This window comes from Pleurodeles waltl, chromosome 5 (genome assembly GCF_031143425.1).
Source record: "Pleurodeles waltl isolate 20211129_DDA chromosome 5, aPleWal1.hap1.20221129, whole genome shotgun sequence".
Classification (NCBI taxonomy): Eukaryota; Metazoa; Chordata; class Amphibia; order Caudata; family Salamandridae; genus Pleurodeles; species Pleurodeles waltl.
The window spans coordinates 700,723,228-700,750,150 of NC_090444.1; the positions used below are offsets into that span (position 1 = coordinate 700,723,228).

Genomic DNA, 26,923 nt, shown 5'->3' on the forward strand with positions numbered 1-26,923 from the left:
GATTACTCTGATGAGGAGGGCAGTGTCCCTGAGAGGAAACTAGAGAGAGAGGAAAGGCTCCTAGCTCAGGAGCAGAAGATGAGAGAGCTGGATGAACAGCTCGAGATTGCTGAGGCGAAGAGAGCCTTAGCCAAGGAAAAAGAATTGTGTGCAGCTCAGGAACTGAGCTGTGAAGAGCTGAAGCTGGCAGCCATGAAGGCTGTGTCCAGTTCAGATGGTGGCAGCAAAAGTGTTTTATCCATTGCTAATGAAGAAGTGCACATGCCCAGAGACTTGGCGCCCGACTCTAAGGAGGGGGTTAACACACACCAGGAGGTTCAGGGGTATGAGATAGCTCCAGTGATGCACAGGGTCCCTGAGGTGGACTGCGTAATTGGCATAGGGAGTCATATTCCTAGTGGTGGGAGGGACACTCTACTTGCTCTAAGCGAGGGTGACAGGTAGAGGGGCTCCCCCAGGTAGAGGTCCTGGTTGTGGAGTGTGGAGACATCCCAGAAGAGTGTGGGTTGAGTGCCAGGGACAGTAAGGTACTGTCTCACCAGTCTCAGTAGGGTGATGTGGGACACTTTTTCAAGGCTGAGTCACTGGATGTTTGGGTGAAGGGTAGTTTGGTTAATTCATGTGAGGGGCTGTGTGATGTAATTGCTGCAGAGCATATGTCTAGTCTTTGTTTTCCAGAGCTACGCCAACACCCGGTGGAGTATGAGTTCTGGGACCCCAGGGAACTTACACTGGAGGGAGACCTCTGGGTGAGTACCAGAGAGTCTGAAGAGGCATTTGGGGTGGTTCTGAAGGGAGGGCTCTAGGTATTTCCCAACAAGGTGAGGTGGGAAAGGATTGCAGTGTCCCAGGTAGGTCCCAGTGTAGTGGGATGGGTGAGGGATCCCATGTCCAGTCTGAGAGGAGAGTGTATGATGGTGGGCTGAGGCCCAGGGTGCCTGAGATCCAGTCCCAGGTCTTGGAGGGTTTCATGAGGAAACGCTGGGAAGGGAGCCTAGACTGCACCATAGGGCCATCTGTTGAGGGAGACCCCATAGTGTAAGGAGAACTTGGGGGGTGGCTGTAGCCAGATTCCCACCAGTTCTGGTGTCTGGCAGTACCACTCTTAGTGAGGGGGTGCAGATGTCCAGACAGAGGTTTGAGAGCGGTTGCGGGCCCCAGTGAAGAACCTGGAGGGTCAGGGGTTAGCTCTGAGGTCACAGCCCCCAGGAATGACCTTGGTGATACCATTTCTGGGCTAGGGGAGACACAGGCTCTGCCAGATGGGCAGAAGTCATGGGACCAGCGCCAGCCAGACTCTCATGTGGCCCTTAGGGAAGGTGGTTCCCTTGTGGGAGTTAGGTGTGCTCCCCAGGAAGTTCTGGCTTGCCAGGCAGTGGTCCAGCATAAGGGTGGTAACTATGGGTTGGATGGTCAGGTTCGGGGGTAAGCTCTGACCTGATGGGGGGTAGGTGTGCACCCCAGAAAGTCCTGGATCGCCAGGCAATGGTCCAGTCTGAGGGTACAGACCCTAGAGTGGAGGATCAGGTGCAGAGGGTAAACTCTGACCTGATGGGGGGAGCGGTTGGCCCAGTCCCCCCACCCCACTAGGTGTGACTTCTAGGAGCCACCCTCCAGGATGGGGGGGTGCAGGACCCTAGAATTGGGTGCAGGGGAGGGAGAGACTCACCCTTGACCCCAGTTCAATTAAGGGTACAGGGCCTGGATTGATGGCCAGATTCAGGGTGTCCCCCCTGACCTGGAGGGAGGGGCTACTGCTAACAGTGCCCCTACCGTGTTTGATTCTGGGGCCACTCCTATTGCAGGACCTCAGAAGGAAGGGCATGTGGATGGAAGCCTCGCCCCGGGCAGTGGTCCAACCTGAAGGAACAGACCCCAGGTTGGAAGATCAGTTGCAGGTTAACATCCCTGTACTGGCGGGAGGATTGTGCAGGACTGCTTCCAGAAGCAGCCTGGCAATTCTGGACTCTGGGGGTGCCGCTCCTAGGGGGAGGGTACAGAGCCCCAGAGGGGAGGACCAGTGTCAGGCTGTCATCCCTGACCTGGTGGAAGGGAGAGTGTTCCAAGGGTGCCCGAAACTTGGGGCTACTGCCCCCCACTCTCCACAGTCACAGTGGTGGGAGAGCCTTGAGAAAAAAGGTAGTCAGGGATGTGGAATTCCTATCGCCCGACGCCCGGGACATCTTGTTTGGGGTCAAGGGCAACAAGTTTTTATGTTTACTTTGTCCTTGGGACAAGTAGGCCCAACCCTCTGCAGCACAAACCCTTTGGCTGCCTGTTTACAAAGAGTGGAACTCTCTGCAGTTGAGGTAATGTGTTTCCAAAAGATAATGCTGTTCGAACTTGTATTTATGGTTCATTATTTGAAAGTCTTCATTATTAGGGTGAGTACTGTAAATAAATGTTTTAAGGTCACACTTCACTACTGACGTTGGTTCCAGTAAAAAAAAAAAAAAAAGTGTATACACATATTTGAAAAGTTTAGGCTATGAGGCTAAATATAATGCTCCCAGAATGCTCTCTGATTAGATGCAAATGAAGTGTCATTTAGTAAAATGTGTTGATGCATGCTAGTATTTCCCAAAAATATTTCTAATGGAAAATCAGTGTAACCATTTTCAACACGATTATGGGAAGCATAAAAATAAACAAACACTGACAAAGCCAACTGATCCGACTTATTTTTATAAGTCTTTTAGTTTCATCAATGCGTGTCTTGTTTTGACATGGCTTTTGTAACACTTTATTGTTGTGGGAGCTACCAGGCCCTCAACATTGTAACAAACACTGGCAAAAACCACCCAAAAAGTTTTTGAATTCTAAAAGCTCACGTTGCCACCAGTGGCATAACAAAGGCCCCGCAGCCGCCCTCCAGGGGGCCCCTTCAGCACAGCACCTGCCCTGAGTGAGTCTGGAGAGGGGTCTCCTCCATGTTCTTTGCAAAGGGGCACACTCCAGTTTCGTTACGTCACTGATTGCCACTGTAGTTCCTGACACTGAACAAAACTACTTTGTGTGCCAATATGCTCCTTGTGGAAGAGCAGAATGCGATCACTCACAGTAAAGCCAGCCGAAAGAGAGAGAAATAGAAGTTTAATAAAAACAAAATGTCTTTGTTAACACCAGACCTAATTAGGGACCAAGACCCACATGTAGGTAGCTTTTTGCATGTCGCAAACAGCGACTTTCGCTGTTTGCGATGTGCAAAAAGCACATTGAGATGCACAAACCCAGTTTTGCGATTCGGTAACCTGGTTACCGTATCGCAAAACGGGTTTGCGACTCGCAATCGGGTGTTCCCTTCCTAATTGCGACTCGCAGTGCAATGTAGGATTGTTTTGTGACCGCGAACGAGGGCGCAAACCAATCGCAGTTTGCACCCATTTCAAATGGGTGCTAACACTTTCGCAAAAGGGAAGGGGTCCCCATGGGACCCCTTCCCCATTGTGAATGTCACTGTAAAAAAAATTTCAGAGCAGGCAGTGGTCCTGTGGACCACTGCCTGCTCTGAAAAAATGAAACTAAAACGTTTCATTTTTCGTTTTTGTAATGCATCTTGTTTTCCTTTAAGGAAAACGGGCTGCATTACAAAAAAAAAAAAAAAAAACTGCTTTATTGAAAAGCAGTCACAGACATGGTGGTCTGCCGTCTCCAGCAGGCCACCATCCCTGTGAGGGCCGCCATTCGCAAGGGGGGGTCGCAAATTGCGACCCACCTCATGATTATTCATGAGGTGGGCATTTGCGAAGCCCTTGCGAATCACAGATGGTGTCAGGGACACCATCCTACATTCGGATTTGCGAAATTGCAAGTCGCTCTGACTCGCAATTTGCGGGTCGCAAATCTGAACCTACCTACATGTGGCCCCAACTTCTTAAAGTCACAAAAGTGCACCCATGGTATATGTCGTACCCCTATAAAATATTTGTGAACTGTATTTTAGCATGGGTAAATACGATGTGTAGATTTGCTCATGTGAAAATCTATTGAGCATTTGCAAGTTCATTTTCCCTCCAGCCACTTTCTTCCCAACCCTGGAAGAAGTTCTAATTCTGCCATTGTCAGGAGTAAATGTCCAACCTTTCTTATTATGGGAAAATATTAGAGAGAAGCTGGTGAAAATCTTTAACACATGCAGGTTAGTAGGTTTGCAGACTCAAAGGCCTTCCAGCCCTGGAACTATTGCTTACTGCATCCTCCAGCCCCAGTATGCAGATCTGCAGAAAGGTGGCAAAATAAGGAAATTGCTACAGTAGGGATTGAAACTGCAAGTATTCAAGTCCTACTATGGTAGTAGCTCTGGCATAATCAGAGAGGCTATTATCAGAGCTCTTCCATAATGAGATTGCTGCCATAATTTGTCGCCACACTACATGGCACCAAAGGGACAAGTAGATCTTTTTACAGGACAAGTAGATTTGAGAAGCAACTTGTCCCCTGGACAAGTAGATATTTTAATAAATTCCACACCCCTGGTAGTACAGTGAGAAAGAGAGAGAGGATGGAACGGAGCAAGTGAGAGAAAAAGAGAAAGAGAGTGAGTGTTTACAGAGACCCATTTAGTTATTCTCTTCTGTGCATACTGTTACTGTTTTCATTAATATACAAGTTCAAAAAATTGCATTGACTCTTACATTAAGTATCTCAAACAGATGATAGGCTAGTAGACAGCTACTGTAGAAAGATCACTCCGATTGGCAGCCTCTGCTTTCCAGTGTGCCTCAACAACATAGTGCAGACTTCTGCCAGGAAGGGATTTGTGTGTCCAGTTACCAAAGTAACTATGTCAGTCAAGTTATCGCCTAGCCTAGATTCTGAATCTGAACGACTGATTGAATTTACCTCTGAATTCAGTCTTTGAACAACAGGTGTGTCAGTTATTTTAGCTCTTCCAGCAGGTGTGTGTATATCCTTGTAGTAAAGTATTCGGTTTCTTTCACATAAAATGGTGTTTTATTTAGGTCAACGAGATGGGACTAATACATTAATTTAAGGTACTGAGGGATTCAAAGATAAACAAGCATTGGCAAAGCCAATAGGTCTTACCTATTAAAGAGCTGTTTTCTTTGCCAATGTGCTTTAGCCCTGTTGTACACCAGCGTGGCTGCTGTTCCACATGGCTAAAAGTTAGTGGCGTAGAAGACAGTGGTGTGGAGTGTTGTAGAGTGGAATGGCAAAGAGTTGAGTACAGTGTTGTATAGTGGAGTGGCAGAGGGTGTTGTATTTTGGAGTGGCATAGTGTGGAGTCACGTAGAGTGGCATACACTGGAGTGGCATTAACTAGAGTAGACTGGTGTAGAGTATTGCAGAGTTTAGTGGTGTAGAGTGTAGTGGCATTGAATTCAGCGGTGTACAATGCAGTGTCATAGAATACAGTAGCGTAGATTAGAGTGGCACATAGTAAGAGATCAAAGGTGCAGAGTGCAGTGGTGCAGAGCACAGTAGAGTAGAGTGGCCTGGAGTGCAGTGGTGTATAGTGTTATGGCATAGAGCTGAGTGATGTAGAGGGCAGTGGTTAGAGGAGAGTCGAGTGGCATAGAGTGCAGTTGCATAGAATGCAAAGTAGAGTTGAGTGTCATAGAGTGGTGCAGAGTAAATTTGCATAGAGTATTGCAGAGTAGAGTATAGTGTCATAGAGTGCAGTGGCACAGAGTAGATTAGAGTGGCATTCAGGGGATTGACGTAGAGTGCAGGAGCATAGAGTTGAGTTTTACAGAGTAAAGTGCATTGGCATAGAGTGCATTAGCTTAGAGTGGAGTTGTGCAGAGTAGATTGGTGTAGCCCAGACTGGAGTGGTGTAGAGTACAGTGGCGAAGAGTGCAGTGGTGTAAAGTTGAATGGCGAAGAGTGCATTGGCTAATAGAGTGACACACGGTAAAGTAGAGTAGAGTAGCGTAGGGTGAAGTGGCATAGAGTGCAGTATCGTAGAGTGGAGTTGTGCAGAGTACAGTGGCATGGAATGATGTAAAGTGGAGTGGACTGGTGCAGAGTAGAGTGAAGTGGTGTAGAGTGCAGTACTTATGGTGTGGTAGCACATTGCCATTACAGACAACACATTTCATTTGAAACGACCATTACGTTTGCACAGACATAGAGTTTTACTAATAAAACTATACACTACACACACGAAAATGTGTGGAAATTGCATCACCTAATGTAATGACTTGTTTTGATCATATTAAAGTATTTGTTTCCAGCACACTTCAGAAATAACAAAAAATGTGTTTCATTTGTGTTCCTATTTCTGATATATTCTGAAACACTTACACAGTCCCTTTGAATGTTGTTGTGTGCTAGAAAAAAACTCTTTTTGACCCTAAGTATCCAAATGTGACGAGATAAGAACAAGGTTTACAGACCTGTTTACAGAAAGGAAGCACTCGGAAGGATACTGGAAATAAGGTTTGGGGAAGGGAACGTACAAACTCAAATCAGGAGAGCCTAAGCCAAATAAAGCCAGCAAATGGAAAGCAAGAAAAGGTGAGTTACAAACCACAAAGCCAATGGCAGGCAATGGGCAGAATTAATTCCTGGGTTACCTTGATGGATGTCCCCAAGCTTTTCTTTAGCAAACCAAACAGCTGTGCTGTCTGGTAGGCTGCTATCTAAATAAGGCTGAAAGTACTCAGTCTGTTTTAGCTTTGAAAAGATTAACGGGAACTAGAGGGAAAACAACTGTCAGTATTTCATGTGTAAGCGTGTTGTACAGTGTAGTGCAAAACCCAAGGTGGACCATATACAACAGCCTGGCAAATGAAAATTAATGCACGTGTGCTGGGATTCTGCAGTTGACATGCAGGTTACACACAAATAAATATAGCTAATGCTAAGCCCACCAAGTTACTGCATGTCTGAATACTTTGGATGGGGCCCTCACCCATCGGGGACCCCAAATATGCTTGGCTTGCCGGGCTGGGATCTTGGGCCCGGCAAGCCAAGCATATTTCCCGGGCTGGGATCTTGGGCACATAACACCCAGCCACCCTCACCCCGCTACTCCTGATTGGAGGTGCTGGTCGCGCGGCCCGGAAGCACTTGAGTGCTTCCTGGTTGCGCGTTGTGATGATGCACACATTACTCCCCCCTGTTAAAAGTGGGGAGCGAGTGGCTAGCGGGTCTTCAACGCCCCTCGCCACCCGGTTACTGTGCACCTCTGAGACGAGTGCCAACATTTTCTCTCAACAACATGGAAGCATCCACTGTGAAGTATTTTTGTGGTATTTTTGTGGTTATGATTGGCAGGTGAGATCATGACTGGGGAGACAATTGGATGTGTTTTCATTACCTCAGCTGGACGGCAGGGAGTGCTGGTGGGAAGGGGGAATGACAACAAGGGGTGCGGGGTTGTGAGCGGTCGCTGGCATCTAATCCGTAGGGCCAACCACCTGCACATATGCAGAGACTTGAAGCTAGCACAGGCCCCTGGGGGGAGGAGGCGGTAGAGCACGAGAGTCTGTGGATGGAAGGGTTGACTGAGGTTGGTATCCTGGTGGATAGGAGGGCCCCTTCCACATGGTTTACATGCAAGGAGGGGGTGGAGCAATTCAATCCCATATAGAGATACTACCCCTGGGGCCTTAAAGCCAAAAGTTGGGGATGTGTGACAAACTAGCCAGGCATGATCTTATCCAGTCATTGATGTTTGATATTTGGGATGCGCAGGAACTGATTCAGTCAGTGGCAGGAATTTTGATGTATTAGCGGACTTTGTTAAGACTAGCCATCTTGACAATGTACACACTGTGTAAATAATATGGGGTTAATACATAAAGTTTTTTGTTGACGAATTTTGCTTTATTAAATAAAAGTACAGCCCGGAGGTTACGACTCCCAGTTCTAATGAGTTGTCGATGTTAAAGGTGAAGTATTGCCTTGCTGGATGTGACATTGTGTGAGAAGGGGAGAGGGGTATTATGAAGGCGAATGGAAAAAGGGGTTTCAGCGATGACAGCACATACGATGTTTATATCTGACTTCCTGTGTTTTCACAAAGTTTCATTATTCTGATTGTTTCTGTGTATGACATCTGAGTTGCATACTTAATGAAAAAGCCAAAGAAGAAATAGTAAGCCAAGCCCTAAAGGTCATAAAGAAATTTTCTTAAACACGTTGGCTAATTTTCGGATTTGCAATTTCTATTTCACACAGGAGATGAAAAGCAAAGACATGGGTGACTGCTTTGACAGTGGAATCGATGGCTTCACAGCAGACTCTGGCTCTCCGGTGCAGTCGTCGAGTTTCCAGTGGTCTCCTGGCTCTGGACAGATCTTTCCCCAGCGAAGTGAGTCCTCTAACGCAATCGCCAGTGATGCAGTGCGCCAGAACATTTATGAGAGTTTTATGCGGGAACTGGAGACGGATAAGTCCAATGTGGAAAACCCAGCTGCTCTTCCTGAAACAGAGGAGTCCAGCAGCGACTCGCTCAGTTCCCTAGAGCAACTGGACTTGCTCTACGAGAAGGAGCAAGGGGTTGTGCGCAAGGCGGGATGGCTCTTCTTCAAACCTTTGGTCACCCTGCAGAAAGAGAAAAAACTGGAGCTGGTGACACGCAGGAAGTGGAAACAGTATTGGATCACCCTCAAAGGTAAACATTCTATTAACTACTGTGAAAAATTGAGCCATATTGTTGGGTGCATGTGTCCTTAGCAGACACTACATTTTCCCTTTCTCTCATCTTCATGAGAATGTGTAGGGTATCTGGTTTTGCTGCATTTCTGAAAAGCAGCTTTGGAACAAGATTTACCATAGCTAGTAGGTCTCGACTTTTGACTTTGCCAGTGCTTTCTTGCTGATGCTGTTCACCATCAGCAAAAGTAACAAGCATTTGCAATGCAATGGTTCTCGCATTTGCTCGAGTCAGAGCTATTAGCGTTGTAAACTCCTACCAGGACTTTTCTTGCCACATAAATTGAAAATGAAAAGTAATACAGTTTCACATAAGTGAGCAGATTCAAAGCTCCACTGCATCAGCGTCAAGCAGCACACAACATGGAAAGAAGTTCACTTGCAGTCAAATGTATTGGCAAAAGTGCAATTAGCAATTTAACAGGGGTGGTGTCCAAGGCAATAACTAAACCGCCCCAAGAAGGGACAACCATAATGCATTCACCAACAAAAATTAAGTATTTTTGAATGGCAAGCCCATGTACGAGTGATAGTGATGAAGGTGCGGTGGGCGTGGTTAAAAGCCCAGATACATACTAACATGTCGGAAAAGCAGCGCTTGCGTGCTGCTGTGCTCGACCTAAAAACAGCTATTGCAGAGACAGAATACCATCAGCAAAAAAAGAAAGAAAAAATTAAGGACAAATGTGATGATGAATATGCACTCTTGCTTCATCACAGCTGCTCCGTATGTCTCATGATGCTGCAGCAGCCACTTTTTCCTTTCTCATTTACCATTCCATCTTGAAGCAGTAAATTAAAAAGATATAAAAAGTGTGCTAAAGCTCATTGTATTGAAAGGGGGGACCTGGCAGCAAATTGCAGTTGCCAGATGCAACTGCCCTAGAAAAAAACAAACAAAAAATATTAAGAAAACACATGGACTCCTATGGCGTCCTAAAAGAAAAAAGCAGGTCCTTAATGTGGAACTGTGGATGGATATAAGTCATGTGATAAAAAGGATGGTGAAGAAGCTCTGCTTTCCTGGAAGGACAAACACAAGAAAAGGAAAGCAAGTTACTAAGAATCAAGCAAATGAGATTGACATGAAAGCCAATCAGTGTTAAGCAATAGCCTAACCTAAGACCACTCTAAGTATTGGTACTGCAAACAAAATGCCTTCCACAACAGCAAAAACTGTCTGCACGCTACACTTAAAAACTGGGCGTTGCATCATGCATTGTAGATAGATGTTGAATTGCATGTGATGATGCTAGTTTTGATCACAAATACTGAAAGAATATTAAGTTATAAATAGCAACAGCAGCAGTCCACACAGCCCTTTCCTGGCTCGCATCACTGTCCCTGTCATGCCTATGTCCTCACTGCCTTAATTTGGTTATGTTAAAATGAGAAACGGCGATTAAACAAATCTGTAAATTTAAATTACAGTACAGGTTTTCAAGCGACACGATTACATGGCCATAGTATGTTGTGATGGAGAGGGCACATGCCTTCCATTGATTGAAATACAAACAGTTGGAGGCATTGCCTTAGTTGATGTATCCCTAAACCTGAGAAGTTCTATTGCCTGGCGTGCAGTTATGTAATACAGTTATGGCAGAGGCAAAGTCAACTCTATACTGTCATCACTAGAAGAAAAGTTAAAATGTAGGCTTTAAGTAGTGGAAATGAAAATTGAATGGAAATAACCATGTGTTGTTGATACAATACTGGCTCACTCAGTACTGCCGAGCTGTGATTGGTATAATCTGGCAGAGGAAAGTGCCTGTTGTTCTGTCAAGCCTTCCTGCTCCAGTGACCCACGGGGTAGTTAGTATCCTCAGAAACAAATGGGTTATAGTAAATATGAAATGATGGCTTTGATGCACATGTAATCGGGGTTGCTAAGTCAGAGGTTTCCAGTCCCAGTATGTCCTTCCAGGAAGCTGCACTGTGACCCCTAAAGAGTTGTAATGTGGTCTGCTTCAGAAAAGGCATGTATTTCAGTAGAGTAAGGGCTCTGCCAACCATTCATTTAGGGTGCATGCTGTCGTTTAGGATGATAACCGAAAAATCAACTGTACGATATCTCTACTTGCACAACAAATTAGGAATAGTTTTATTATGACCCTTATTATGTAAAGTTAATTTCCATTTCTTAGAGAGGTCATCGGGCATTCATGTTCTCTTAGAATGTGTTCTTCCGAGGATGTGTACATCTACTTCCTGTCGATGGTGTGACATTTGACACTTCCGACCCTTTAGTCTCGTTTCCTTCTTCTTGGTGGGATGCATGGCCTTAAGCACCCATAAAACCTTTTTTGGTGATTTTCCACTTCATGCTGGCAGCTCTCCCTGTCACTGATGGTACCTTAGACGGATGCATGTCATATTATACAGTGATAAAACATTGTCATCAATAATATTGTACACTTAATATTGACTACCAAAATATTGAGAAAGTAAGTGTAAATATCGAAGATATGTTTATCATGAAGGTACATACATGGCGACTTAGGAACTGTGTGATTGTGTGTGTGTATATATATATATATATATATATATATATATATTTATATATATATATATATACCATAATTATTGGTCTTCAGAACATTTTCAGTAAGCAAAGCCATACAAACCTGAAATATAGGACATTAATATGCCTTGTACGAAGAAACGGCAAAGGCCGGTTATTTTTTTTATGATAGAAGTGTCACCCATCAGAAAGAAAGTTTCAGGGTTATAGGGTGTTGTGCTGTGAAAGTAAAAACATTCATAACATTTTAATAATCTTATTAAACAATAGTTTGTTCCGCGGAAATAATGTATATATTTTATTTCAGATTTGCGCCCTGATTTAATGTTAAGTGTGTGAGATCTTTGTGGTTAAGCCCTTCCACTTCCTGGCGCGATTTAGCCTGGCACGAGGTGCCCTGATGGTGCGTGAGTCATGCGGTCCAGTGGGGTGCGGTCCACAGATAATCTCCATGACAGTTGCCAGGAAGTGAGGTGTCCATTAAGCAGTTCCTCAAATACAGTGAAGATTACGAAGGCCCATCGCGATTCCAAGTCACCCACACTCGGGAGTACAAAGACACCAGGGCAGTGAAACCACGCGTGCATAGGAGAGAACCTCCCTCGTTCAGATAATGTTAGAGAAGCTGTGACGTCAAGCCAGGGCACTTCAAGATGTTAATCTTTTGCCAGTCCAGTTAAGTGCATGCATGCCATTCTCGGGATGCACACGCAGACTGCGTACAAAGGGTAGATAGCAGCAATGAGCAGTCTGGAAGGGCGGGTGGCAGTGGCATGCAATGTTCCCTGGGCCTTGCCCTGCTCACCGTGGGTGCGTGGGTGGTGTGAGGACCAGGCCACAATAAGGCAGAATGTATTTGTCTGTTGAAAGCAGGCCATGGCTCACTTCGGAATCTGCTGGTAAGGGGCGCCTGACTTGTGGCATACATATTCAGGCCGGGCACTTTCAAGGGTCTCAAATCACTATGGCCCTCATTTCAACCCTGGTGGTTGGTGACCGCCAGGGGAAATGTGACGGTAGTACCGCCAACAGGCTGGCTGTACTACACAGCATATTTTGACCTTGGCGAAAGCACCACGGTCATACCGCCGGGACCGGCGGAATACCGCCATGGTGGTCTCGGCGATCTTAATCCGCCAGAGCAGCGCTGCCCTAGGGATTTCGACTCCCCTTACCGCCAGCCTTTCCATGGTGAACACCGCCATGGAAAGGCTGGCAGTAAGGGGACTCGGGGTGCCCCTGGGGGCCCCTGCACTGCCCATGCACTTGGCATGGGCAGTGCAGGGGCCCCCAGGCACAGCCCCATCGCGATTTCCAGTGTCTGCTTGGTAGGCAGTGGAAAGCGCGACAGGTGTTGCTGCACCCGCCGCACCGCCACATTGCCGCTGGCTCCATTAGGAGCCGGCTGCAATGTTACAGCCCAGTGGGAATGTCCAAATGCGGCCGGCGGGTTCCTGGCCGCATAGGTGGCCGACTGTCGGTCAAATATTGGCGGTCGGCCTCGGCCAACCGCCAATTTTGAAATGAGGGCCTATGTGTGTATGCACGTATGTGATTTATATAGCTCAAACCACGTTACAAAGCTACAGGCCCTGTTCAAGAAGAGGGGTTTGCAGTGGGACAGAAGGCACAACACTGGTAGGGCCGTGGAGAAGGTTACGTACAGGAACCATTGCAAATGTTAGGTGCTACAGTAACAGAAATGAGTTGTGCAACTCAGGGAAGAAGGTGTACAAATACTGAGAGGCCGAGAGAATAACGACGCTTTATTTGGAGAATCCGACCAACAGTTGTCACTATGTGCCAGTATTTTAGCTTGCACCAACTACTTTTCCTTTCCCAAAGTCTTTGGTCTATATTTCTTTTCTTTTAATTTGTCAGTGTTTTTGTATCACAGCAATCTGAACCCTAACCCAAATGTCCTTTGTGCCATGTTCTTTTTTGTGTAGCACTTGTTGTCACTTTGGCACAGACTATGTACTCGCCAGCAGATACTTGTATGGCATCATTGGATTCCTCTTCACTTAAAGATTGTTTAAGAATTGTGAGACAAAAGTGTCTGTACAGTTCCACGTTATCTATCTGTAACCTGGTATCATTTCGTAGAGTACATACTCTTTCCTACACGTGACTGTTCACGTGATTTTCTTATTATAGGTATGTCTGACGTCAGAATCCGCTTGTAATATGGAACACGAACATTTCATAACAACCACCCACTTTCTTTTCGGAGGCTATGCTGTGTTTCATCTTCGCTGGCCTATTGACCTTCTCTTTGTTTTCCTTCTGAATCAGCCCATCTTTCTTCTAGTACTTTTCTTCTCCTGCCTCTCAGGTAGCAAAAGTACCAGAGAGCTGCAGGTGTGTGTCTTATCCGAGGAAATACCAAAGACTCCCCAAAACTTTGCATGAAAGCCACTTATCACCCGGCGTTCTTCGGCACATATATGAAATCACTGAAGTGCTTGCTGAATTCCACTGATTGACTGGTTATGCCAGGTGCATGTGTGCCATAGGAAAGTCAGATGCTGGAAGGGTTGCTGTTTTGCCAGCAGCTATCCCCTGCACGGTAATGACTGTGCAGGGTCTGCCTGCTGCTCCTTAGTTTATTACATAGTATTCTTTATTCTTTTGAACATGCAACACTGGGTCTCAACATCACACACTTGCACAATGCTTGGCATTCAGTTATTAAAGATATAGGAAATAGGTAGAAGGGGATAGAGTTCCTGTCTTGTAGCATTGGTGTTTTGCAGTGTTTCATTACTTTTTGATCAACAACAGTGGTGGCTGTCATCCACAGAGAGTGGTGGGGCGGGCAAATGGGTGGTGGGAGGGTGTATGCACTATTGCTTGCCACAAATAAAATAAATAAAAATTGACTTCCTTTACATTCTGCATGCATAACACGTCCTCCTCCTTGCTCCAGTCCAGTGTTCAGCACAGGCCTCAGCTAACTTCCTTCACCAGTCTTGATGCTGCTCTCATGCTGTTACCCATCATGAGGGAGGTGTCAGGATTTCAAGGGGTGGCCTCTTTCGCCACTCCCTAAGGCACTGGAAGCCTCTGCTTGCTCTCTGCCCAGCTGTTTTAAGGCAGCTGGGTAAGAAAGGTTTAAAGTGCGCATATCGGGCCCAAAGGGACAGGCGCATTTCAAACTTAAGTGCACAGTCCACCACTCCTCCCTGATGCTGCTACCCAGCACCAAAGGCCCCGCCCTGTCCTGACACTCGTTTTGGGACAGGTTGATGAAAAATAGAATGGTAATAAATTAACTTTATTAAAAAAAAAAAAATTCATCTCTGGGGCTTTTGGGGGCATTTTACTTGGCAGGGCCACACTCCCCCGCTCTACTGGAGAGCCGCCACTGGTCACCGACAATTTCAGGATTTTGGCTCTTATGTATCAGTTGTTTTCCCCCCAGACAGATGATATGTAAAACCCTTTGATACGTCTAGCCCTTTGTTTTTTTACTATCTAAGTAAACCCTGCTTATGTCAGTGTTTTCAAATGTATACATCCATACTCATAGCAGTGTACCTTACAGTGTATTGTGAAAAGTAGTGCTTTTTAACACCTTTACAGGATTCCCTTCTCCAAGCAGGTTCATGGCAGGAATTATGTAGATTCAAAACTTTCCTTTCTTCAAGATCCTACTGAAAAGGGCAGTAGTTAAGATTTGACTAAATACTGGTAGTTCTTTAGATGCGCCCTTTTTTCTCCATGTCTCATCTGGTTTGACCTTCCAGTCTACGCCCTGCTTGTCCTTAGGTCAACAGTGTGGAATACTGTTCTACTTCAAAGCAAATTTGCTATTATGAAGTGCAAGCAATCGGCAGTTGTGAACAAAGTCATCAAAATCGTTGCTTGTGCTCCATGGCTGTGTGTGTGCTTTGTCCTGACCCACTGCCTTTGTGCCGTCCCTGAAGCAGACCGTTAATGTCATGTTTGGGATTGCCCATAAAGTATGCCCGTCTTTCTCTTAATGCTCATGCCCTTAGCAAGGGGGGCCGTCTGACCCGTGACCTCATGCTGTTTCTCTTCTGAAAGGTTGCACCCTGCTGTTTTACGAGACCTACGGGGGGAATTCCACGGAGCAGAGCCCCTCGCCGAGGTACGCCCTCTTCGCGGAAGACAGCGTCGTCCAGTCCGTCCCCGAGCACCCCAAGAAGGAGAATGTCTTCTGCCTCAGTAACTCCTTCGGAGATGTCTACCTTTTTCAGGTGCTTTCTTTCGTTTGCTCTTGACTGCATGTGAAGAGCTGCGCATGCGCATGTTGTGTGGTGAAGGTCAACGGATTGTCTCTCTGGGTCACCTTTAGCTACCAAAAGTGCAATGAGTCGAAGAGAAGGGGACCCCTAGCTTGCCAAGCACGAGTTTCTTCACTGTGTTCTTTCTGTAGGGCTGGAGAGATGGGCCTGATTGTCCAGGTACCAGGAAGAAGGCTTAACTTGTAGTCAGCCCAGAGGAGGAAGCATGTATATAGTTCTAGAGCAGTTTAGCCGAACAGATGAGTGAACAATATGTTGTTGCAGTGAACCGCAAGAGTGAGTAAAAAGTGGGCGATAACTGATGCAGGGCAGTAGGAAGTAGTGGAAGGTGTTACATTTTTCTTAAAGGTAAATCAGATCCAAGACTAGGGCTGCTGAAGTAGGAGAGCGACAGGAAAAAAAGACTACTTATATAAATGAAAATGTATTGTTTAAAAAGTGGATATTGTGATGTCATTCCAAATATACACACAATAAAAGATGTTCTGCAGTGTGGCTGGATTCCATCGGATGATGCTCTCCCACAAGGAGGAACGCGCTGAGGCCAGGGTGCTCATCTAGCCAGGCAGCATTGGGATATGTGTGTGCTGTATCTGCAGCCCCCATCATGCATCTAGTTAGTGATGCAGTGTTTATGACACTATCCTGCAGCAAATACTTGTCGTGCTCGCAGCTCATGATAAACTGAAGACATTCAAAGATAATGGTAAACGGGGGTATTGCACAGGATGTGAAGGTTTAAGTAAGGCAAAGCAACTTACATGTTGATGACTTAACATTTGAAGTAAACAATTCCGGGCAGAAGATTTAGAGTTTGGGAAAGCCATAGGAGCTGGGATTAATACAAGGAACTGCTAAATATGTTTGTAGCAAGGCCATTCTTCGTTTCTGGTGCATTGATATCCTCCTATTTTACGAGGGCATATCAAAGGTTAAGTTGGAGAATAGGTCTACTGAATGCACGTGGGTATTCCTTTATTCTCGGTTTGAGTCCTAGCCGTGCCCCTGAAACCTATTGTACAAACAATAAAGACACAAACAGCGAAAAGGTCAAAGAAACTGAGACCTACAAATCTTGCCAGATAGATCAGCAAAACAAACAGGCATTGGCAAAGCCAGTAGGTCTCACCTATGTAATGCAAGTGCTGAGCTGCCAGCTTTACCAATGTTTGCCTGTAAAGTATTGCTTAAAAAAATTAAAAAAAATACAAAAACAAATTCAAAATTCTTTAGGAAAAGCAAACATATCTTATGGGATATCAAAACTACGCATAGAATACAGTGAGTGCAACCCTTATAAATGGTATGGTTTTATTATATTTTAAATACTGTTCATTCAGGTAACTGAGAACAGAATTAAAGAAAAATTGTGTCAGAATGAAAAGAAACGCTTGCCAAGAACAACTTTCTATTAAGCAGGATTTAGCCATTTGGTCTTCTGCATTAGCCCAGGGTATAGATTTTGGGCCTCAAGAAGTAAGTGCTGTAATTTTATACAATATGTGGAATGCAGGAGACGAGGCAAACACGACAGGGTTGGGGAGCAACACAGCACAGAGGGATGGGTTTTTCAGGATGAGAGAGTAGCACAACACAGGAGATAGGCACACTCTCATAGAGTGCCGATTGAAAAAGAACAAAGTAGTTCCCTCCATGTGAGCAGTTGAAGGATACAAGTTAGCCAATTAAAGGGATTGTAAAGTGGTTATGCTACAGGGGAGGAACCAACACAAAAAGAGGAAGGCAAGCCATTGAATAATAAGCAAGGAAATGAAGCCCGGTGTACTTTCACAATAGGTCCTTCGTAACCAGACAGGCTGTGCTGCTGGTAGGCGAGACCTAAAAATAAACCAGCCCTAGGTGACTAAGAATGCGTGTAGGAACAGAAGTTGGATTAAAATGCTCTGAGGCTAAATATCTCACAATGAGATAAGGATAAGAGCAGCACAGCTCTAATGCAATATTGTTGATTGCTGGATCTTGAGTGCTGATAGATCTCATTCACCCCAGCACCACAGATCTGAGCATCTACTGTAGGGTGGAATTTGTGGAAATCACATCAGATCGGTTGGTTGGTGGAAGAGGGTCGCCGCTGTGCCCAGCTCCAGTTATTTTTAAGGGTAGATTGCTGAGCTAAATTTGCTCTGGTGCTTTCATTCTTCCATCCCCAAGTACATTGATTTATAAGACAATGAATATAGAAAAGAGGTCAAAAACATCATGGTCTTCACACCTGAACCGCTGTTGTGAAGGGATATGTTTTGGTCTTGGTAATGTGACTTGTCTTCTTATGCCCAGTGGTAAGGGGTTAAGGCCTCGACTGAAGCACTTACAGTAACACAGATGTGTAAATGAATCATTCTCAGAAATGGGGAAACCTGAGGAAAGAGTGCAGCTCTTCAAGCAGCGCAGCTTGTGACCAAAATGTTTGAGGTTGTAAGAGTACACCTATAGGGAGAGAGATGCTTCTGGAAGAGCTCTGTTCTTCCGTGCAGAGCACAGCTTCAGGGAGATCAGAAGGAACCCTTAGCCCTAGTTAAACACTGCCTGCTCTAACGCATAGGCAGGACGCCCCAGAGGTCACTTGTTTGGAAGACTGTGTCACAGATGAAGCCCTAAACACGGCGGGTGGGTGCTGATCATCTCTTTTCTTTGTAGTCCTGACTTTGAGGTATCAAAACAAGCCACCTTATTATATGGGACAACATTTACATTTACTGTTAAATAGTTTTAAAATGCTAAGTAAGACATAAGGTTTGAAGAGCACAGATGAAACACGTCCATTCAGCACCAAATAACGAAGATGCCCCTTGCTCTATGATTTCTGTAATTGTTATTGTTTTGGAGATCATCTTCTGTGTTGAAGAACCTCTTTGTCTAACCTATAAAGTTCCCTATATCCTCTCTCTCCATTGGGTCTATTTAAGAATGTAGCCCAATAGAAAGTACTTAACATGGGAGAGAAGACCAAGATAAAAGTGATATGTTCCTATTGTAAACAGACTGTATGTCTCTGTACTTCTCCTTGTAACCCCCTTCCAAGCCTCAGGACTCCAGGGAGAATGAGCTCATATTTGTCTTGAAAGAAAAGATTAAAGTCAAGTTGCAGGTGCCCTCTTTGACATGATGTAAGTTCCAGTCCCTGCAGTGGCACTAGTTTTTTTTTCTTCATTTAATCAATCAATCAATCAATCATAAGACTTATAAAGCGCACTAATCAACCGTTAGGGTCTCGAGGCGTGGGGGGGGAGGTAGTGGGGGGGGGAGAGCTACTGGTCGTAAAGCCATGTCTTTAGGTGTTTCCTGGAAGATAATAGGTCTTGGGTCTGGCGAAGGTGGAGCGGTAGGGAGTTCCAGGTCTTGGCGGCCAGGTGGGAAAAGGATCTTCCTCCGGCGGTGGTGCGGCGGATGAGGGGAGCGGAGGCGAGGGCGAGGCTGGCGGAGCGAACATTGCGGGTGGGGGTGTGGAAGGGGAGTCTTTCATTGAGGTAGGCTGGGCCTGTGCTGTGGAGGGCCTTGTGTGCGTGGATGAGGAGTTTGAAGGTGATCCTCTTTGGTATTGGTAGCCAGTGCAAGTCTTTGAGGTGGGGGGTGATGTGGTAGCGGCGTGGGACGTCCAGAATGGCGTAATAAATGTAATAAAAGATTGAAGAGTCTTGGCACTGGAGAGAACTGTACTCTGTATTGTAGCTCCTAGACTCAGTTACTGGGTACACAGGTTGGTTTTACTCTAGAAGCAAGGGCTCTCAGATGTTATTGTATTTCCATTTGTGTTGTGCAGGACTTTGCTGGTGTCTCAGAGTTTAAATAGTTTGTTCTGCTCTGCAGGCCACCAGTCAGACCGATCTAGAAAACTGGGTGACTGCGATACACTCTGCATGCGCCTCCCTCTTTGCAAAGAAGCATGGGAAAGAGGACACCATCAGACTCCTGAAAAGCCAAACCAGAAGTCTTGTGCAGAAAATTGATATGGACAGCAAAATGAAGAAGATGGCTGAACTGCAGCTCTCGATTGTTAGCGACTCCAAAAACAGGAAGGCCATAGAGAATCAGGTAAACATGTCTGTTTTCCATTAACTTCGTTTTTTTGTAATTCTAGTGAAATGTCCATATTAATTATCAGAAGAAATAATATTTGTCATCAGTAATGACCTATTCTGTTGAATATTCATATATTTTGGTGGAGTGCTACTTAAGTGATTTAGTCCTGTTGTGTTCTCATTAATTCGTGCTACACCTGGCAGGTTATTCCAGGGCAGGATCTCAAAAGGATGATGGAGTCCATTATTGAAAGCCTTGTGCCTGTGCCTGTGTATCAGCTCTATTTCAGATTCACTGCGATTTATGCTATAAATCTTCCCTCTTGTGTATTTGTGTTTTTATATTGTTTAGGTGAACACACATGCTTTATGTTGAATATGGACTTTACCCATTCACATAGATCCAAATATAAAATGCAGAAATCTCCTTTTATAGGGTTACTTCAACGTTTGTAGCCAATATCCAGCTCTTCAGGGAATCATAGAAGTATCCCTGGGGTACTCCAGGAAATCTACGACAGTCATAGCTTTTCTGGAATATTTCAGTGCACAAAAACTACACCTGCAGACAAAGGTAGAAAATTCTGCATGCGTTAATGAAAATAAAAAAAGGTCATTAGTGAGTAAACGTCATGCCCCTTATAAAGAAAAGCCATTCCCTACAGCCCCGTTAAATACTGGAATATTTTCCATTTCCAATTCATATTAAGAAGCTTACTCCTGCCCTTGATAGGAACAAATTTACTTCCTTTCAGAGTGTGGGAGCCTCTTTCAAGAGGCATGTAAATACCCTAAAACATACAAGTTTATGGGTGTCCACCTCCTTATGCTGGGAGCCCAACACAGAAACCCATACAATTCCTCACCTACTTTAAACCTATGATGGCAGAAATTCTGCCGAACTAACAGAATTGCTCACATTTGTAAGTGCACCTCACAAGAGTAAAATTCTACCACGCTTGATTCTGTGGTTCGAATGTCAAATGTAAGTTTCTAACGTGCAGTTTCCGCTTCCCTTAGTTCTTAGGGGCACAGAAACATTTGTGAATTGGGCATTTGTGAAATCCACGTGCTTTGATTTTCTTTCTGTTATTTCTATATGCATGTGCCAACTATGGTGCAAGCAGCAGGCAAACTTTGTTTTCCTAAAGTCGCCTATTTTTCGTTAGTCTTTTGTTGATGATTTTTCCTTTGTTAGCTTACTCCCTTCCAGCAAGAAGCATCTTGCTATATCTGCTAGATGAGCCAGGACGTGGTAATGAATATTATGTGGTAGCGGTGGTACACTTCTAGCTTATTACAAGAATTATTATGGTACTCCAGCTAGAGCAGTATCACTCTAAAATAATATTTTATCCACTTCATTGGCCTCTACCTATATTGAAAGGTGAGTATATATTTGCTATTCTTACCTCCACTCATGCTTACCTTGAGATGTAAGTATAATTGGAGTTAGAAACAGTATATATATTACACCTTTTAATGTAGTAGCAGGCTAATGCAGCGGATGTGAAATTACTGCAATACAATATATTTTATGCAATGTAATTTAACCCTCCACCCCTATTACTGTTGTTGATTGAAGGAAATGCAACCAATCATTGCTAGGCTTTTCAAGTCAGTGCACTTACCTATGTGCTTTTAAGTTGAAAAGTATTCAGTGCTGCCAGGCATAGATAAGGAGATGCTCGGTGGAAGAAGTATTTAAATGCTAAAGTCAATTCCAAGACAAAGATGTAATACATTAAATAAAAAGTAAAAATACCAGGTCTTTTCAAATGTTACTTTTGCATGTGCTATTTTAGATAGAGGTTCCCCTTAACCTTATGTTTTGTACTGGTTCTATTTGATGCACCAACTGACAGTGCGTTAGTTGCACAAACTAACATGGGAAAGCACCAGTTAATGTGGAATGTTCCTGAGAAACTACAAAATGAATAGTGCCTTATCCTGCATTGCCTTTCTATGTAATTGTAATTATTGTGAGACATTCGCTGTACAAAATGCTAAGCACGTCACCAAAGCCTTCGCCAGGAAGGAATTTTACTGGAGCACGAATGCCAAATTTGTACCCAGCCCCTAGCATCCATACGCCACGAAAATATGGGACAAGCTCGGCTTCACTCCCAGTGCATAGCATTCCAGCTTTTAGATTAGGCGAATTCTGTAACTGGATTACCCCCTCCCCTAGCCCCCATCCCCCGGGCGTTCTCAAAATAAGCAACCACCCAAAGGACGCTTTAAGAGGAGGTGCGAGTTTATTTAATACATTAATACGCGTTTTAAATACAACAACACGAGGGTGATGGGTGTTGTATAGAAAAAAAGCGCCGTATGATATCATATAACATTTAAATAAATACATTTGAAAAAATAACATTTCAAATAAAATAAATATATAACGGTTTCCATATTTTGAAATGAAGTTCTCCTTTGAATTCTGAAACGAAAATTTCAGGAAATTACATTTAACTGTCTAAATTAGTTTCTATTATATATCCAAAGATAGTTGGTTATTTGCAGCCCCCAGTCTTCTCGGATCACTCGATCGTGCTTTTGTTCTGGGTGGAGAATGGACAGGTTGACTGACCCAGTGGATAAAGGACAAATGTGAACCACGCATTGGTCTTTAAGCAATCATTGCCCAGATCGCTCTTGAGCTGCTGCGGGTATCACTAAAGACTGTCAACCTTTGTTACAGTGTGTCAAAAGGAGTGCACTTTGCGTAAAATATTCATTTAACTTCATTACCCAGTCCAGCTGGACAGGAGGCAAGCAGATTACACGTGTCGGCTGTGATTAAGTGATATGGCACTAACAAGGGAGTTGCAGTATCGACTAATTAGATTGTCAGAGGCCTGAGCTACGCCGCGCCCTAATATGGCTAATTGGTCATTTGAAAAACCTGCTCTGGTTGATTGAAAATAAAGAGCTGCCACAGGCTTGTCCATCAGTTTATCCCGGCCAATCTGTCATGGTTGAAATTTCCGATTGGGCTATTCGATGCAAGAGCAGGAGATGTGGCCTTCAGCAGCAGCATGTTGTTCACGTGCAGTTATTCTGTGTATCGCAAGTCCTGAGTTCATGATGCTAATTTGTTGGAGATGTGGGCATTGTTCATATTCTAGTGGTGAGAGAGGTGTTTCTGATTGCCAGTGGAACCTTTGTCTAGTAGCCTAAAATTGGGATTCTGTGGCTCATTGGCATACAGGAGAACCCGAAGGCCAATGTTTACCCTTGCTTTTACCTAGGTATTCCATAAAACACATCAGTAGGGCAATCTCTAATTTAGTGGTTAGTAAACAGCTTCTAGGTGCAATAGTTCACTTCCTGGTAGAGGACATATTCTTTCTGTAGCTGCGATCCATTACTCGTTTGACAACAAAATCAACCAAGAACGCTCGTTTTGTCCTTTTTGCTGGAATGGACAGTGTTTTGTTTGTGCAGATTCATGTTGGAGACGTGGAGATATGTGCTAAAGCCCTCTGTGGCTCTTCAGTATCTAAGGCCCATATTTATACTCGGTTTGCGCTGAATTAGCGTAATTTTTTTTAATGCTAATTCAGTGCAAACCTAACTCCATATTTATACTTTGGTGCTAGACACGTCTAGCGCCAAAGTTATGGAGTTAACATTGTTTTCTGGACATGAACACCTACCTTGCGTCAATGAGATGCAAGGTAGGCATTCCTGTCCAGAAAAGGACGACATGGCCTTTGTGCCATATTTACACCCGGTGCTAAAATCTAGCACAGGGGATGGGGGCCTTAAATAATGGTGCTAAGTTTGCTTAGCGCCATTATTTAACGCCTGGGTATGGGCAGGTGTAAGGGGACCTGTAGGCATATTTCCATGATCAGGGACCAGGAAAATTGCCCTCATGTGCCCTTCCCTGGCCCCAGGGACACAAGGAGGACTCCTAAGGATGGGGGACCCATCCCAGTTAAGTCAGGGGAAGTATATATTTTTTTTTATCCAACACCGCTTGGGGGCCCTGCATTGGGGCCCCCTGCACGGCACTGGCTCCAGTGGCCATGCCCAGGGGACGTTTGTCCCCTGGGCATGGCCATTGGGATGGTGGGCATGGCTCCTTCCATTACTAAGACAGGAGCCTTGTCCATGGGGGTACAATTGTATTTTGTAAGTTTGCGCTGCTTGTGCGTCAAAAAATTATGCAAATGCGACGCTAAAAAAGTATAAATATGGCCCTGAGGCCCTGATTTATACTGTTTTTGCACAGCATTAGCGTCATGTTTTGACGCAAAAGTGGCATAAATTTACAAAATACAATTGTATTTTGTAACTTTGCGCCGCTTTTGCGTCAAAACGTGAAGCTAATGCGGCGCAACAAAAGTATAAATCAGGGCCTCAGTCTGTTTTCAGACACTGGCTTTTGCTTGCTCCTGTGGTACAGCATCGGTCGCAGACTTTTCTCCAGTACGTGTCTGTTGATGCTGCAGCGGAGCTGTTGTATGGGTCTTGTAGATGAACTCGAGGCCTGGGACAGGAACACGGACTTCTCCATAGTAAGGAGAAGAGGCTAATCCTTTGGGTGTGTCTGAAATCTCGCCGTAACCTGTGGAGCTGCGCATTTCTTCTGTTCTTAATTCGATCGAGTGCGGCATGAAATTGTCAATCCATAGTCAGTTGGAACCGCATTTGAAGTCTCCCTTTTCTAGTGTTTATTTTGTATTAGCCTGAATCTCACATAAGTCTAAACCTATAGATCATGTGCAGACAGATTTATCGAAGTTTAAGAGATTACTGCATGGAGCAGACAGGGCGAGAAGAACAGCTGGTCCAGGTTTGGGCCCTCCTTTGTCTCCAGGCCTCACTGTTTGTGATGGCAGCAGGGGGCGAGACCCAGGAGCCGTCGGCCGCATGCAGTGCTAATGATGTTATTATAGTGCCCACTGCCTGGTTAACGGCAGCTATGGCGTTTATTAACATGCATCCTTCCTATTGAGCGATCCTGCGATAAAGTAATCTGAGTTGTGCAAATTCAGACATTATATTGAGATCAAATTTCTACATTCAACAAATGCACATGCAATTGTTGAATCAAACTGTTTGTGTGCCAACTGCTAGCTCTCTATTTTATTTTTTCTTCTATTCTTTTTTTTTTGTGTTCCGTTGATTATTTAATTATTCCTTTCTTTTATCTTTTGTTCTTTCCCTGTTGCTTTTTTTCTTTCCTTATTTTCTCTCCTTTCAATCTTTCTTTCTCCATACTAACTTCCCCCTTTATTATTATTCCTTCCTTTGTCTTTCTTTTCTTCGTCCGAGATCCTGTTACTTTCTCCCTTTGTTCAAATGTGCAGATTTACGAAGAGCAAAAAATTAAGGCTCTGTTATATGAATTCCAGATGAGATCAAGAAACAGAAATGCATAATGTAATCCAGTACAACTCTCTGTCCCAGTAAACTGTCGATAACTGCATAAGTTGCAGCCTAAGGTTCATGCATTTAAAAAGCAAAGAAGGACGGTCTGTCCTTAATTTCATATTTGTTTTCCAACTCGTGGAAGCATAATATAAAGAATAGAATGCAGTGAGAAAGACAGTGTTGGCCAGACCAGGCTTCGGATACCCTTCACAATGTTTTTATCTACATGCAAATGTGGTGCAGAGGCACAACACAGAGACAGGGGAAATCACATTCAGTGGATGGTTGTGGTACTCGGCTTGTGCAAACAAGTTCTCTGTTTGTTGACTTGTGATGATGTGCTCGTCATCGCAATGTGTGAATACAGAAGTTGGTGATAGGTAACACAGTCCATTCATGCTCAGCTTAGTATTGGTTGCTATTCAACCACAAGTGACCCGCCCCACCAGGGATATATTTTGTCCATTTATCTAAAGTCAGTTTATTACCACATAAAGTCCTTCAGCTGTTGGGAAGGCTGAGGCTAGAATCTCAGTGAATACCTTATTCTTTCTCTTCTTGACAACTCTGCATGAATCTGGTTGTCACTAGAATCTATCCAAGCTGTAGAAAAAAACAGGTTGTTAAAGGCATATTTAACAAAACATGAAATGATAGGGTTATCTGGTTCAGAGCTGCCCTCTACATTTTGGGTAGATCCTATTGACAGCTGGATTCTAGTTCTTCTCAACATTTTGGGCAGACCCTCTGAGATTCAGTCTCTTACTGGCCTTCGCTAGAATGATTTAGGACAAATGTATCCATTGTATTTGTCCTGATGAAGTCAGCTTACTAAACATCATCCCTCAACGGGTTATGCTTTATATGCTTGGCCTTTGAATTTCATGAAGCTTGTGACACTCTACAATAATATGTGCTGCTGCATATATACATATATATGCATATGTAGTGATCAAATCTGACCAAGCTTTCAACCATGTTTTTTATTTGTGTGGAAAGTCACTCACCTTCCACGAGCACTGTCCCACTGCACTGTTTTTTGTAATTTATTGCACATTTGTGTTGTTTATGTTTACTTTTGGTTGCTTAATGTGAATTACTCCGAAACACGTATGTTATGTCATTATTACCTAATTATGGGATTTTTTACAGAATAATTCCATTGAGGCCACTGGCCTTAAGCTATACTAGTTTGGCTCTAAGCAACTCCGACAGAATAATTCTTATGTATGTGCCTTAGGGAAAAAATCTTATTTGTATAACCTAGAACCAATGAAGCTTCAGTATTATTGCCCGTTTACAGATGTGGATGTACCCTCGAAGAAAGGTATTCATTTATTGTTTATGCTACAGATTATTGATTCATCTTCATCTCATCGACATTTCCACCAATTTATAGGCAGGAAGAGGTTAATAATACAGAATCATGACTTGTTACATACTGCTGAAAGACAAATGACATTAAAATTTCCATCTGAGGAAACTGGCAGTATTTAAATATGTGTTTGTTTGCTTTGGTGCATAGCGGCACAATAGCAATAAATTGAAACGCGTCGACATATTCCCAATGGGTCCAAGGAGTCTAAGCAAATAATCAACTGATTTAAAAAAAATGTATAGCACTACTTACTACCTTGTACAAAGAAAGTTAAGGCAGTATACAGCTGGGTGCAAGATCCTTGGCCACCATATAATTGTTGATCACTATGTTTACTGTATCTTGTGTTGTGATTATTCTATAATTCGTTGGAGTAGGGCACATATATATTTTTTTAAATATTGTATGTATTATGGATTTCACATGTCTGTTAGTATTGTAAATATGTATATATAAGTGTATAAAGTTCCACTGTATTGTCATTTGTTTATAGATAGGAAATCTTCCTCTGATCCTGACGTGTGTGTATATTTACAAATATAATAAATAAGGGAAAATAGTTTTATCCCTCCGAACCAAGAGTTAATATTGGTTTCGTGTAATAATTATTCAATTTGTCCCATTCCTGCAAAAAAAAAATTTTGAGCAATGTGTTCAATAGGCAGACATTAAACAAAGGTAGATTATTTTAGGGTAATGCCCA

The 26,923-nt window shown here is 44.0% G+C and overlaps 1 protein-coding gene across 4 annotated transcripts in view; it reads left to right on the top strand.

Moving 5' to 3' along the window:
* Window positions 1–26,923, top strand: part of TIAM2 (TIAM Rac1 associated GEF 2) — a 315,407-nt gene that overhangs the window by 67,209 nt on the left and 221,275 nt on the right. For all 4 annotated transcript variants that reach the window (XM_069234637.1, XM_069234638.1, XM_069234639.1 and 1 more), the window contains 3 exons: window positions 8,149–8,584; window positions 15,197–15,369; window positions 19,246–19,470. In XM_069234637.1, the coding sequence (XP_069090738.1) occupies window positions 8,149–8,584; window positions 15,197–15,369; window positions 19,246–19,470 (834 nt within the window). The remainder of the gene's footprint in view (window positions 1–8,148; window positions 8,585–15,196; window positions 15,370–19,245; window positions 19,471–26,923) is intronic.